Here is a 14,624-nt window from a genome sequence, read left to right as displayed (position 1 = left end):
CTCCCTACAACGCCTGGGCATGCTCCTGATGAGGTGGCGGATGTTCTCCTGAGGGATCTCCTCCCAGACCTGGACTAAAGCATCCACCAACTCCTGGACAGTCTGTGGTGCAACGTGGCGTTGGTGGATGGAGCGAGACATGATGTCCCAGATGTGCTCAATCAGATTCAGGTCTGGGGAACGGGCGGGCCGGTCCATAGCTTCAATGCCTTCATCTTGCAGGAACTGCTGACACACTCCAGCCACATGAGGTCTAGCATTGTCCTGCATTAGGAGGAACCCAGGACCAACCGCACCAGCATATGGTCTCACAAGGGGTCTGAGGATCTCAACTCGGGACCTATTGGCAGTCAGGCTACCTCTGGCGAGCACATGCAGGGCTGTGCGACCCTCCAAAGAAATGCCACCCACACCGTTAATGACCCACTGCCAAACCGGTCATGCTGAAGGATGTTGCAGGCAGCAGATCGCTCTCCACGGCGTCTCCAGACTCTGTCATGTCTGTCACACGTGCTCAGTGTGAACCTGCTTTCATCTGTGAAGAGCACAGGGCGCCTGTGGTGAATTTGCCAATCCTGGTGTTCTCTGACAAATGCCAAGTGTCCTGCACGGTGTTGGGCTGTGAGCACAACCCCCATCTGTGGACGTCAGGCCCTCATACCATCCTCATGGAGTCGGTTTCTAACAGTTTGTGCAGACACATGCACATTTGTGGCCTGCTGGAGGTCATTTTGCAGGGCTCTGGCAGTGCTCCTCCTGTTCCTCCTTGCACAAAGGCGGAGGTAGCGGTCCTGCTGCTGGGTTGTTGCCCTTCTATGGCCTCCTCCACGTCTCCTGGTGGGCTGCCCACCGCTCCGGGCAAGTGTGCTCACAGCCCCCTAGTGTGTGTGTTCACTAGTGTATATGTGGTGTTTCACTGCATGGATGGGTTAAATGTGGAGGTTAACTTTCCCCGGTGTGGGACTAATAAGGGTCACTTAATCTTTATATATAGTGTGCAAATTTCATGATGATTGGACTTAAAGAAATGAATGAAAATGACTTGGAAAATGTTCTGGTTCCATTGACTTCCATTAAAAGTGAAGTAGTTTTTTTCCTTCTCCTGTAAATGTACCATTTGGAGATGCGAGGTTTTCTTCTGGCACCAGCGAGCAGTTGTGTGGTATTATTTTTATTTATTCATGACGTCACCAGGGGCTCTGCTCAGGGGGTTTGAAGTAAATGAGCTGCGAGCTCCTCCGGCCTGTAGGCGGCGGTAGAGAGCGCGGACTGTGAGGAGGAAGCGGCGATGGCGGCGGAGGTTTACTTACTCTGCTTATTCCCTTTATTACAAACGGTAAGAAACCAAACCCAGAGCGTCTGGACGGAGTTTACCGGGCGGCCAGCCCCTCAGCCGGCGGGCCGGCCGGGTTTATCGGCGCCGCGGATTATTCGCTCTGCTTGGCGCTTCGTGACGTGGCCTGACGGAGCTCCTGCTAAGCTAAGCTAAGCTAACGGCCGGCTGGGCTGAATAACGCCGTATTAGTCCTAAACTGAATGTAAATCTCCATAAAGAATGTTTTAATGATTACTGCCCTCTTATCTGAGGCGTTTAGCCGTGTTTCGTGTTCTCGGCGATGTCTAAACCGGGTTTGAGCGGTGTTTAGTGGTCGGACGGAGCTCCGCTCTTCCGTTTCGGTTTCTCTACTTATAACGGCTCTCAAAATATCGGCGTTCATCAGCCCAGCTGTACAATAACTAAACAAGTTTCAATACTAAGCTTACATCTGTCTCGTGCACTTACTGAATAATTTCCCTTACGATTTGGGTATAAAAATAGCGGGCGGTGGTCGGTGTAGTGTAGCGGGCGGTGGTCGGTGTAGTGTAGTGGATAACACCTCTGTCTTCTACACTGTAGACTGGGGTTCAAGCCCCCTACACTATACCAAAAGAGTCCATGGGCAAGACTCCTAACACCACCTTGGCCTACCAGTGTAAAATGATCAAACTAAGTCGCTCTGGATAAGAGAGCCTGCCAAATGCCAATAAATATATATTAAGACCACAAATTAATTTATTATAGCCCAGTGTTATTATACTGAGGCCATGAATTACTATATTGAGGCCACAGGCTATGAGAAACTTAACTCGTCGCCTGTATGTATTGGGTTGTGGCTGCACCTTGTTGGAAGGTAATCCCCACGTGACTTTATGGGCTCCATATAATCACTGACCACTGTTTAGGCCCATCTATCTTCACTTTATTCTACACTCATTTGGCTCTGTTCACCAGCCAGACAGACATTCACATATAGGGAATAAGATAAAATAAATATAAAATATAACAAAATAAAACCTGCATTCCTACCATCACTCAGACACACACACACAGTCATGAGCCAGTGAGGCCCACTGTCCATTTTATCTGCCCCACTGACAGTATAGTTTCACTCTGTAGTTCTACAATTACAGACTGTAGTCCATCTGTTTACCTGCCTACCCTGTTCTTCAGTGGTCAGGACCCCCATGGACCCCCACAGAGCAGTGTATGCATTTGTCTAATAGAGTGGACACTAAGTGGGCTCAGTGTTGAATAGCTTCACAGATTCAGGGTCAGATTTAATTTTTTTGACAGACAAGCTTAAATGAAGGCCTTTCCACTGCTGTGGTGTGGAGGGGTTGTTTGTTGCCATGGTGACAACACTCTTTTTGAAACGTCCACGTTGTCCCGGTCAGGCTGGGCACCAAAAAGATTTTCAAAAATCTCAACCCTAAAGTAAAGTGATGCTTAGTCCCACAAAATAAGCGTCACTTTACTTTAGGGTTGAGATTTTTGAAAATCTCATATTTTTACACACACATACACACTAGGGAACACACACACTAGGGGGCAGTGAGCACACTTGCCTGGAGCGGTGGGCAGCCCAATCCGCAGCGCCCAGGGAGCAGTTGGGGGTTAGGTGTCTTACTCAAGGACACCTCAGTCATGGACTGTCAGCTCAGGGGATCAAACCGGCGACCTTCCGGTCACAGGTGCTGATTCCCTAACCTCCAGCTCACAACTACTGTTTTCAAGAAGACAGTATATGAAAAAGCTGTCATTTCATGTCATCACTTCATCTCCATGTATCTTAACCTCTTATTCTCCAGGGTGTATTTTGGTTTTTCCATCTGAATTTTTGTGACCAAATCATAAGGCAACTTATTCAGTAACTGCATGAAATAAATGTGAATTGTGAAGTCCTCCTCAAATGAACAGAACGTGTGTTTTATGATCTCACACATCACTATACGCTTACAATTTACTGCTGAAAGCCAAAAATCTCAGACACACTGTGTTATTTTGTAAAAGTAATGTTTCCAGAGCAGATCACTGAAGAGACGCCGTCTGTTTATAGTTTATAGCCCAGATTTGGGGAAAAACGGCTTGACTTTCAGTAGAAAAACAAACTGAGTTCAGCTTCTTTTATTATAAGTGTTTAAAATGACATCACCATCTATTTGACTGGAGAGAAGAGTTACAGCCTCATACGACGCCCAGCTTCTGAATGGAGCTTATGAAATATGAACGTTACAAAGAACATGACCAAGTGCGTTTTGGAACCACCGGCGGTCTCAAGGATTCGAAGAGGTTAAAGAATTCAATGTCATTTTGGAAGCCGTCTCCACTCACAGGAACACTGGAGACTCTTCATTTGGCTTTTGCATTAAGCTGAACAGCTAATCCTGAGAGACGCATCTTGTTGACTCAGTTGCCTGGTTGGTTCTGTAGTGTTTGTGACACGATGTGCTTTTTTTTTATCTCCCCCCCACAACCCTGTGCAGCTCTCGGCGTTTGGAGCGGAGCTTTCCTCCGAGGCCTGCAGGGAGCTGGGCTTCTCCAGCAATCTCCTCTGCAGCTCCTGTGATTTACTGGGCCAGTTCAGTCTGAACCAGCTGGAGCCATTCTGCAGGCAGTGCTGTCAGCAAGAGGCCCAGCTCGAGTCCAGGAAGGTGAGACCCCTCTGTGGCTGATGAGGATGATGATTAATGATTAACTGCATCTCCATTATCTGCATTCTGTACAGTGTTTGCGGAATTGAATACAATGTCTGCTTTGAGCTACACTGTTAGAAATAAAGGTTCTGTTCAGGTACTTTTTTTTTTTTTTGTGTTCATCAAGGGGATGGGTGATTAGCAGCATGCGACAGAGGCGTCTAAAATGGGGGGGTGGGGGGGGTCAAACTATAATAGGGCCATATTACAAAATCTCAACAACTCTGTGCGCCAGCTGTATTTTTATTTCATTTTTACTTAACGTTTTGCCATGACCTGTTAAGTTCATTTATTATTAGTATGTCTACTGTTGATAGTTGTAGTTTTGTAAGATTATTTAATTTATTTTTATCAAATCAAATTTATTTATATAGCGCTTTTTACAACTGATGTTGTCACAAAGCAGCTTTACAAAAATGGGAATCACAGCACAGAGAATCAGACAAAACACTGAACATAATATACAGAATATACAGAACCCCCGTGAGCGCTGAGGCAAGGAAAAACTCCCTCAGAGCTGGAGGAGGAAGAAACCTCGGGAGGACCAAGACTCACATCTAAAGGGGGGACCATCCTACCACTGGTCAGACAACTTATAAGTTAAACATTGAAAAGTCAATTTTACATCCACGCAGTTCTAATATATTCAGGTGTGTATAATCAACAGTGGAAACACTTAGAGTTCATATAGATTTGGATGTGATCTGTAGTGGAGAAGCTGCGTTCCAGAAACTTCCATCAGTCTGGTCAATCAGGGGGACAGGGGGACTTGAGGGTGGGACATCCATCAGTATTGGGACGGACCGGTGGACAGTCAGTAACTCGGAGGAAGGAAAGATTTAGGAATTATTTTAGACTGGATTTATGAAGAACAGAAAATGTAAAAAATTATCAGAGTGTGACTAATGACTCCGGCAGGTCTGAATATAACAGCCTAACTAAAGGGAGAGAGCCAGAAGGTAACATAGACACGGAGGCTCGCTGAGACACTGGCATTCACCCACTCCACCGTCCACAAACCTGAGTGACTGCATGTAGTGAGTGACAGCAGCACCAGCATCTCAGTTTACCCACAATTCACTATGTCCATGAACCCCTGGATCTGCAGCCTTATCTAAAGGGAATTAACATTAACTACCAAAAGCTAAACTAAACAAGTAAGTTTTTAGTCTAGACTTAAAGATTGAGACTGTGTCTGAGTCCCGAACATTATCGGGGAGATTATTCCAGAGTTGGGGCGCTTTATAAGAGAAAGCTCTTCCTCCTGCAGAGCTTCTCTGAATTTTGGGAACTACTAGGAAGCCAGCACCCTGTGATCTAAGTAATCGTGGTGGTTCATAATAGGAGATAAGGTCTCTCAGATACTCAGGAGCGAGCCCATGTAGGGCTTTATACGTTAACAGGAGAATTTTATAGTCTATGCGGAATTTGACTGGAAGCCAGTGAAGAGCTGATAGGACTGGACTAATATGGTCAAATTTTCTAGTTTTAGTAAGGACCCTGGCTGCAGCATTTTGAACTAGCTGAAGTTTATTTAAGTTACTGCTAGAACATCCTGACAGTAGCGCATTACAGTAGTCTAGCCTTGACGTAATGAAGGCATGTACTAATTTTTCTGCGTCATGTAAGGATAAAGCATTTCTTAGCTTGGCGATGTTACGGAGATGTAGAAAAGCTGTTTTAGTAACATTAGATATGTGTTTATCAAATGCTAGATCTGAATCTATGATAACGCCAAGATTTTTAGCTGTTGAACCAGGTGTGACTGAGAAGTCGGCCAGATTCAACATTAGGTGTGATAATTTATTTCTAGCAGCTTTAGGGCCTAATAGAAGAACTTCTGTTTTATCACTATTTAATAGAAGAAAGTTGTGTGACATCCATGATTTCACATCTTTTACGCAATCCTCCATTTTCTTTATTCTCTGTTTGTCATCAGGTTTGGCAGATATGAAGAGCTGCGTGTCGTCTGCATAACAATGAAAATTAACATTATGTTTTCTAATAACTTTGCCCAGGGGGAGCATGTATAACGTAAATAATAACGGTCCTAAGATAGAGCCTTGTGGAACTCCATATCTAACCTTTGTATAATTGGAGGGTATATTATTTACCCTCACAAACTGAAAACGATCGGTCAAGTATGATTTGAACCACGATAAGGCAGTTCCAGTTATACCGACCATTTTCTCTAATCTTTCTAGGAGGATATTATGATCTATTGTATCAAAAGCTGCGCTCAGATCAAGAAGTACCAGTAAAGAAACGCAGCCTTGGTCAGCAGCAAGAAGCAGATCATTTGTTATCTTAACTAGAGCTGTCTCAGTGCTATGATGAGGCCTAAATCCAGATTGGAATTTTTCATAGATCTGGTTTCTTTGCAGATAAGAGCCAAGTTGTTGGGCCACAGCCTTTTCTAAAATCTTAGAAATAAATGGTAAATTTGAAATAGGTCTATAGTTAGATAGTACACTAGGATCAAGATTTGGTTTTTTGATCAAAGGTTTAATTACTGCTAGTTTAAAGGCTTTGGGAACATGCCCCAGGTTTAATGATGAGTTTACTATTGTTAATAGTGGTTTAATTATGTCTGGTAATACCTGTTTTAATAGTTTTGTGGGAACTGCATCAAGTGTACAGGTTGTGCAGTTTGATGAGGAGATAATTTTCTCCAGTTCTAACTGATGTAGTGGGTTAAAAACTTCCAACCTGACTTCGGTAGCTGGATTTTGTTCTATATCAGCCACACCAGATGACAGACAAGATGTGCTATTTATCTGTTGAATTTTGTCCCGAATATTTTCGATTTTATTATCAAAATAGTCCATAAAAGCATTGCTAGTGTGGATTGCTGGAATCTGAGGATCAGTACCTGCCTGATTTTTAGTCAGTTTAGAAATAACACTAAAGAGAACTCTAGGGTTGTTTTTATTAATCTCGATCTGAGAGGCCAGATACTCTGAGCGGGCTTTATTAATTTCTCTTCTATATTCAACAATACTGTCTTTCCAAGCAGAGTGGAATACTTCCAGTTTGGTTGATCGCCATTTTCGCTCAAAATTTCGTACTAATTGCTTTAAAGTACGAGTTTGGTCGTTATACCACGGCGCAAGTTTTTTCTGTCTCTCTTTTTTGTGTTTAAGTGGTGCTACACCATCTAAAGTAGACCGGAAGGTATATTCTAAACAATCAGTTAGTTTGTCTAGTTCTGCTGGGTTACCTGGAGAGTACACTATGGTTGATAAATCAGGAAGGTTATCAGTAAATTGTTGAGCGGTAAAGGGCGTTATTGAACGTTTCATAGAGTAGCTGGGGGATGTACGTATATTATGACTAAGATGAAGTTTAAAAGAAATAAGATAATGATCTGAGATTACTGAGGTTTGAGAAAGAATATCTAGGTTATCTATGCTAACACCCAGGGTCAAAACCAGATCCAGAGTATGATTACAGTAATGCGTAGGTCCTGTTACATTTTGAGCAATACCAACTGAGTCTAGAATTGATGCAAAAGCCTTTTTTAATGAGTCATCAACTTTTTCAAAATGAATGTTGAAGTCTCCTACTATAATTACTTTATCACTACAAACTGCTAAATCTGCAGCGAAATCACTAAATTCTTTTAAAAATTCTACATAGGGTCCTGGTGGTCTGTAAATATTAATTAAAGAAAATGCATTCTGTTTTGTAATTGGATTAATTATATTGATGTAAAGAAGCTCAAAAGAAGTGAAATTATCATAGTGTTTCTGATTGACAGCTAGGGAATTTCTAAAAATTATGCAGACCCCGCCTCCTCTACCGGACGATCTGGGGTTGTGTATATAATTATAGCCTGCAGGGGTGGCTTCGTTTAATGCTAAATATTCATCGGGTCTAATCCAGGTTTCAGTGAGGCACAACACATCAAATTTCTGATCAGTTATGATTTCATTCACTATTACTGCTTTTGAATTTAGAGATCTTATGTTAAGTAAACCAATCTTTAGTTTTGAAGTGCTAGTGCTACAGTCTGGATATGATTGTTTAATATACGTTAGGTTATTTAGATTTACTGTTTGAGTTTTTTGACATTTATGTTTGACTCTGGGGACAGACACAGTCTGAATACATTGGTATCTAGGTAACGTCTCTTTGCAGCTCACAGACGGTCGGTTAAGCCTCTCTGTCTGCGGCCTGGTCCCGGCTCCGGTTTGTCAGCAGCTTCTAAGGCTACTGCTACTCTGCCGACTAACTAAGAGACTATGTGCTATGCTGCACGAAAGTAGCTGCACGAAAGTAGTCATGTTTAGTCATGTTTAGTCATGTTTAGTCATGTTTAAGTGATTTTTGTCAAATTAGCTTGTTTCTTACATGCCGTAACCAAGTAAAATGTCTAGAAATAAGTTAATTTTTGTAATAAATTCAAAATACGCCAAAACTACGACAGCAAAATAGGCGTTAAATATGTATTCAAAAATAAGTTTTAGGTTGGTATTTCCATTAGACACCAGGCATCTTTTCTTTTTGTGTGACTGCCGGCCCCTAGATTGGTGTTGGGGCAAAGGGGGTCTTTGCAGTGCATGCTGGAGTCTGTAGTGCAGCCCAGACTGAGATCATTTCAGGGGCCAGATAGGATGTGCCACAGGCCTGACTTGGCCTTGTCTTTGACACGTGGGGCAAATGTATAATATTGCCGTTTGACTTCCCTTTAAAATCAAAGGTGGATAATTCCAGCTGGATTGGCCGAAGTGATCCTTTTGCCCATTGTTGTATTAACTGAATGCTGAACTGTTTTTCCTGTACAGCTCTATCCTGGAGCCATCCTGGAGGTGTGTGGATGAAAATTGGGGAGGTTCCCTCAAGTCCAAGGTAAACCGAAAGTGTCTGTGTGCAGAGATCGCCGTTCTTAGAGATTCCTACTGTGGATATACAATACAGGGCTTTTGCTGTAGGTTACATTGCTAGTGTTTGCAAGATCTACTGTTTAATTAAACGAGTAACAGGTTTTATAAAAGGCCAGACATTAAATATTGATTTAACTGAATAATAAAAAACTATGCAGAGCATTTGAATTGATCCAAAATACTGTAACAGAAAAAGATACGGCACACAGCTTTTAAAACGTCATTGAAAAACACTATATAGCTAAGTGTATGTAAATGGATGGATCTAGCTCGTTGTTGTGACAGCAAGCAGTAGGAAATATTAAATATGCATTATTATGATGCAAACAAAGTAATCCCTGCCGATTTATTAATATGGTAAGTTTGATTGTTTCTTTAATCAAGTTTAATCCAGTGATCATGACCGCCCTAATTAAATGTAGAGTATAGCAAAAGTAGTGTGTTGTAGCTGAAAGATGCTCAGGCTTATGTAGTAACTAGTATATTTAATCAGTTATGTGGGGAACTTTTACTCCTGTGCTTGTCAGTAAAGTCGGTCATAGTCATAACTGACTTTACCGACAAGACATGACATGCTCATTTTAGTGAGTGATGTTTAGCCTTTTGGGTTTTAGTCGTAATTTTATGCACGTATTTAACATATTAGTGCACTCCTGAGTACGCACTGCAAAAAAAAGTATATTTGACAGTTATCTTAAGTCTAGTCTGTATATCTGTTGTTGATAGTAGTAAGCTTTTTTGTAAGATTATTTAACTTCTAGACATGTTTACTTTGTGATTTGTCAAATTAGCTTGTTTCTTACAAGCAGTAACTTAGTAAAATCACTTTAAAAAAAAGCAAGTAAAATGTTTAGAAGTTAATCTTATAATAAACTTGTCAAAATGTCAAAATCAAATATTGACTACATTTAACCCGCTACTGCATGTATTATGAGGGCAATAAAAAAAGTGTTACGTTTTCTTGCATAAAATGAACCTGATTATTAAATTCAAAAGTATTTTGAAAATGTGATGTGGGGTCCTTTTGGAGTTTGTTGCCTTGAGGCAACATCATGTGAAAATAAGAAGAAATGATATAGAGCCATGTTCTCTGAAGTGGTGAGATCTGGCTTGTGAGTGGCTAAATCCATTCCACTGTCATGCAGTGTTGCTTCTAGGCAACAAACATATTTCTGCAAATTCACATAACAAAGAAGGTTATACTAAATGATGAAATAGAGGTTTAAAAGTGCCACGAAGAGAGAGTATGACTAAGCATGTGCTTTTTATTGACTTTGCTTTATTGTTAAATGCTATCGTTACCTTTAAATAAGTATAATATTATTGAAAAGTGAGAAATTAGTTTGCTGCCCTGAGGCAACATCATGCAATAGAGGGTTAAGATAGCATGCATGGTAGATATGTTTACTACTAAAGCATCTCAGTGAGAGAATAAATCTACTTTCGCCTCTTCTTCAGTTTAGTTACTAACATTGAGTTCCTATTTCTCTCTGTGTTTGTCATTGTTTTGTTGGTTCAGCTGTTCTGCTGTACTACTGGTCACTCCGATCACTTTGGAGTGTTTTATTTTACACCAGAAAGAGAAGAACAGGGTCTAACAGTCTTCAGTTCCTGTGCTGATAGATGCTTCACTGCAGTTCTATAAGTTACTCCCTACTTGGGTAGTTTTTGACCTGCTGTGTCTGTGCTTGTGCTTTTTGGAGAGATGCAGAGACTGAGAAAGTCGTCATTTCACTGCAGTAACATCACGTTTACTGGAGAATGAAGTGCATTAACAATCCAAAGAAAGCACCTCTTCTCCTAATGTTATTTGTTGCTGCTTATGATGAAAAGTTTGCTCTGTAGTTGCTGTCTTCTTAGAGAGACTGTTAAGGTTTTAGGTTGCACTACTGTCATTTCTGTCCAGAGTGCGTTTCCTCTTCTCGTTATTTATAGTTATGAACAGAAGTGATCTTGAAGTAACGCAAGCTGTGTTGTTTTTCAGCTTTTGTCAGGAGCGACAAGCCAAAGATGTTCAAGGGCCTTCAAATTAAGGTAAAAAAAAATAATATTCATAAGGCATTATTGTGGTCTTCTATCAATGACACAAATTTTTTAATGCCGTTAACATGTTCCTAGCTTGACTCCCCCCCCCCTCCTTTGAACCATTCACCGTAGTGCAGGCTGAAGCCCAGCGGCAGCGCTGCATGGTGCTATTACTCTACGACTGTAGCCCTCGCGTTCAAATACAGTGCTTTAATAGCGGCTTCTATTGAAGGCTCTCTGTTATTTTCAGCTACTGCAGTGCCATGAGCTTGTTTGTAGTTGGAGCATCATTTACAAGCAAAATGCCTCATTGATGTCCACGATATCAGAAATAATAATGAAATGTTGTATGGTTAAATCCATGAGGAGCAAACTATCAAATGTAGCAGCTTGGTGGAGCTCCAGGTCTGCTTGAAAACCTCCTCTGTAACAAGAATCCAAGAGCTGTATAAGCAAAATTGAGTCTATACTCAGACTCAATTTTGAGGCTATATACTCAGGAGTTGAACCATTGACTGTATATATGTACATCCCATATTCTTGTTAACAGTATATATGGTGTATGTGATATATACTCAATGACTGCATATATTGAAGTGTATGATGTATACACTCGTTAACTGTATGATATACACTCAGTGACTATATATTATATATACTCATTGACTATGATACATGACAACTCATTGACTGTATATATAATATACACTCACTGACTGTATATATTGCTGTTGTGGGAGTAAAACCTTGTATTTCCATTTTTGTCGATTTTCAGTTTTTGACCGTCTGAAATTGCCTGTTGCTCTTTACATTGTGTGTAAATTTCATAATGAATGGACAAAAAGAAATGGCTCAATGACATGGGGTGGGGGGGGTGGATTCTGGTTCCATTGACTTAAAACTAGTGGTGGGGTTTTTTTTTGTTTTTTTTCTCCCCCCTCCCCTTTCTTCTGGAAAGTTACTATTTTGGAGATGCAAGGTTTTGTTCTGACACCAACGATATGATATATATGCTCACTGACCATGTATGATATATGCTCATTGCCAATGTTTGGTGTGTGTGTGTGTGTGTGTGTGTATGTGTGTGCTCACTGACTGTGTGTACACTCATTGACTGTATATATGATATATATGCTCATTGGTGGGAACATGCAGACGCTGCTGCTCTCACTGGACATTGCTGATAAAATGGGGAAACTCATGGTTTTCATGTGAAGCCTGCACTTACACTATGAAAACGAATGCTTCTGAACTATTGAAAGTAATGGAGTTTGCTGAAGCTTATTTTGCCCACTCATAGCTATAACACACAGCACTGCTTTTCAAATGGAAATTTAAAGTGAATGGTTAAGCATTTTAACCATTTGACAGCCCTATTGAAAACACAGAATTTAGAGAGGTGCTCCCATTAAATAATTATTGTCCTGATATGACCTCCACACTAATTGAATAAAAAAGGCTTTGCACATTGCATTTCATTGACATTAAGGCATTTGACAGATCGTGGTAGTAGCATTAGAACTGAATCTGAACGAGACCATCCTGTCGTTTCTGTGTTGTGCAGTATGTGCGAGGCTCGGACCCTGTGCTGAAGCTGCTGGACGATAACGGGAACATTGCTGAAGAGCTCAGCATCCTCAAGTGGAACACCGACAGCGTGGAGGAATTCCTCAGTGAAAAACTCGACCGCATTTAGTGCCGGCGATCGTGTCTTCTTTCTTCTTCTGTTTGTACACCGCCCAGATTCCACGGATGGACATCAGTCTACTTATTTAGCATATAAATTGAGATTGAAATTTGCTTATAGATCATGTATGTGCATATTTTTGTGTGCGCACTCTCACCCAGAGAGGTTTCTCTCACCATCATGAAATTGCTCCGGCCTTCTTGTTTCCTCGCTTCTCTTTTTTTCACTTCTCTTTTTGAAGCGATCTAAGTCACTGAGGTCTTAGTGTTTTTATACTGTACGTATGTTGATGAATAGGTTTTCCTGATGGTGCTGGTTCGGAGCTGTTCAGTGTTTTCCCCAGACGCCGCTGCTGGTCCTGAGCTGCACGTTAGTGATGGCCCTGCAGTAAACCAGAGCCTGGAGTGCGAGGCCTGAAGTCTGTGCAGTTCTCCCAGCATGCAGCAATGGAGAAATCCTGTGAGCTGCCTGGCCGGTGTCGGAAGGTCATATCTGTTCAATAAACATCTGTTTCAAAAGAGTTTTGGCGCTTTTGTGATTTTGCATGAGAAAAGGAATTCGAATGAGCTGCAGTGCAGCAGCTTGTTTTGGTGGTTTTATGAGAATACACCCATCAGCCATTACATTGTGACCCTTGTTTCTACACTCATTGTCCATTTTATCAGCTCCACTTACTGTATAGCTGCACTTTGTAGTTCTACAGTTACAGCCTGTAGTCCATCTGTTTCTCTGATACTTTGTTACCCCCTTTTACCCTGTTCTTCAGTGGTCAGGACCCCCATGGACCCTCACAGGGCAAGTACTATTTGGGTGGTGGGTCATTCTCAGTACTGCAGTAACACCGACGTGGTGGTGGTGGTGGTGGTGGTGGTGGTTTTAGTGTGCCTTGTGCTGGTCTGAGTGGATCAGACACAGCAGTGACGCTGAAGTTTTAAAGAACTCAGTGACCGAGAACCATAAGTATGCAGCCGGCAGCGTCCTGTGGACAGCGTCCTGTGACCACTGATGAAGGACTAGAGGATGACCAGCACAAACTGTGCAGCAGCAGATGAGCTGCCGTCTCTGAGTTTACATCTACAAGGTGGACTGACAAGGTAGGAGTGTCTACTAGAGTGGACAGTGAGTGGACACAGTGTTTAAAAACTCCAGCAGCATTGCTGTGTCTGATCAACTCGTATCAGCATGTCAGTGTTACTGCTGTTGGCTGCATATTTTTGGTTGGTGGGCTATTCTCAGTCCAGCAGCAAGGTGTTCAAAAACTCCAGCAGCAGTACTGTGTCTGATCCACTCAGACCAGCACAACACACACTAAAGCTATGTTTACACAGCAGGTAAAAGTGGCCCAAATCTGATTTTCTCACCAAATCAGTTTTTTTTTCCTTTGGCTCGTCACACTGTCTTTTAAATGTGATCCTTATGCAACATCAGTCTGAACAGGTCAGCTCCCAAACTGACCCGGATATGCAAAAGAACAATACTTCATGTGGCTCGCCCAGAAGTAAACAATCATGATGGCTAGCGAACACTGGTCACTCCTGGTCTTCACATCATTCTACCTTCTTAACTTAAGATATTTATTTTACAATTTACTCTGTTCTTAAAAACTATATAGTTTGGTCAGTAGGGGGTGCAGTGATCTCATACTCCACCTGCAAGCTCAGCTATTGGCTCCTGAATGCTGTCATTTAATTGGCTCCTTACTGAAATATCTGCATGAGTTAGGTGTGCTTCAGGTAATTGAAGCGCTAATAAGGTGCTGATATGCGCTTGATTTCACGCACTGAAGCTGTTGTTTGATGAATAACGGCCAATATGGCCAGAACAAAAGCTTCATTTTGGGTTTCCGGCCTTCGAGGCTTGACTTGGTCAAGAATCCATTTATTTGTATCCTTTGCCGTCCAGTGTATTTTCTAAAGTCTTCACTTTAAAAGGAATCTGTATTATATTTTCCTATCATGTTTTTTATTGTCCAGCTTGCACATCCATGGAGAACTGCAGCGAAGGCCGCAGCC

General features: G+C 41.8%; 1 protein-coding gene across 1 annotated transcript; it reads left to right on the top strand.

The window, feature by feature from the left end:
* Positions 1-1,256: 1,256 nt before the first annotated feature.
* On the top strand, positions 1,257-13,132 carry selenof (selenoprotein F). The gene is made up of 5 exons (XM_017706339.1): positions 1,257-1,336; positions 3,805-3,972; positions 8,802-8,865; positions 10,885-10,934; positions 12,490-13,132. Exons 1-5 carry the CDS (start codon positions 1,289-1,291, stop codon positions 12,619-12,621), a joined length of 462 nt encoding a protein of 153 aa, XP_017561828.1. The 5' UTR covers positions 1,257-1,288; the 3' UTR covers positions 12,622-13,132.
* The last annotated feature ends 1,492 nt before the right edge of the window (positions 13,133-14,624 follow it).

Source organism: Pygocentrus nattereri, chromosome 17 (genome assembly GCF_015220715.1).
Source record: "Pygocentrus nattereri isolate fPygNat1 chromosome 17, fPygNat1.pri, whole genome shotgun sequence".
NCBI lineage: Eukaryota > Metazoa > Chordata > Actinopteri > Characiformes > Serrasalmidae > Pygocentrus > Pygocentrus nattereri.
This window is presented reverse-complemented; position numbering and strand designations above follow the sequence as displayed.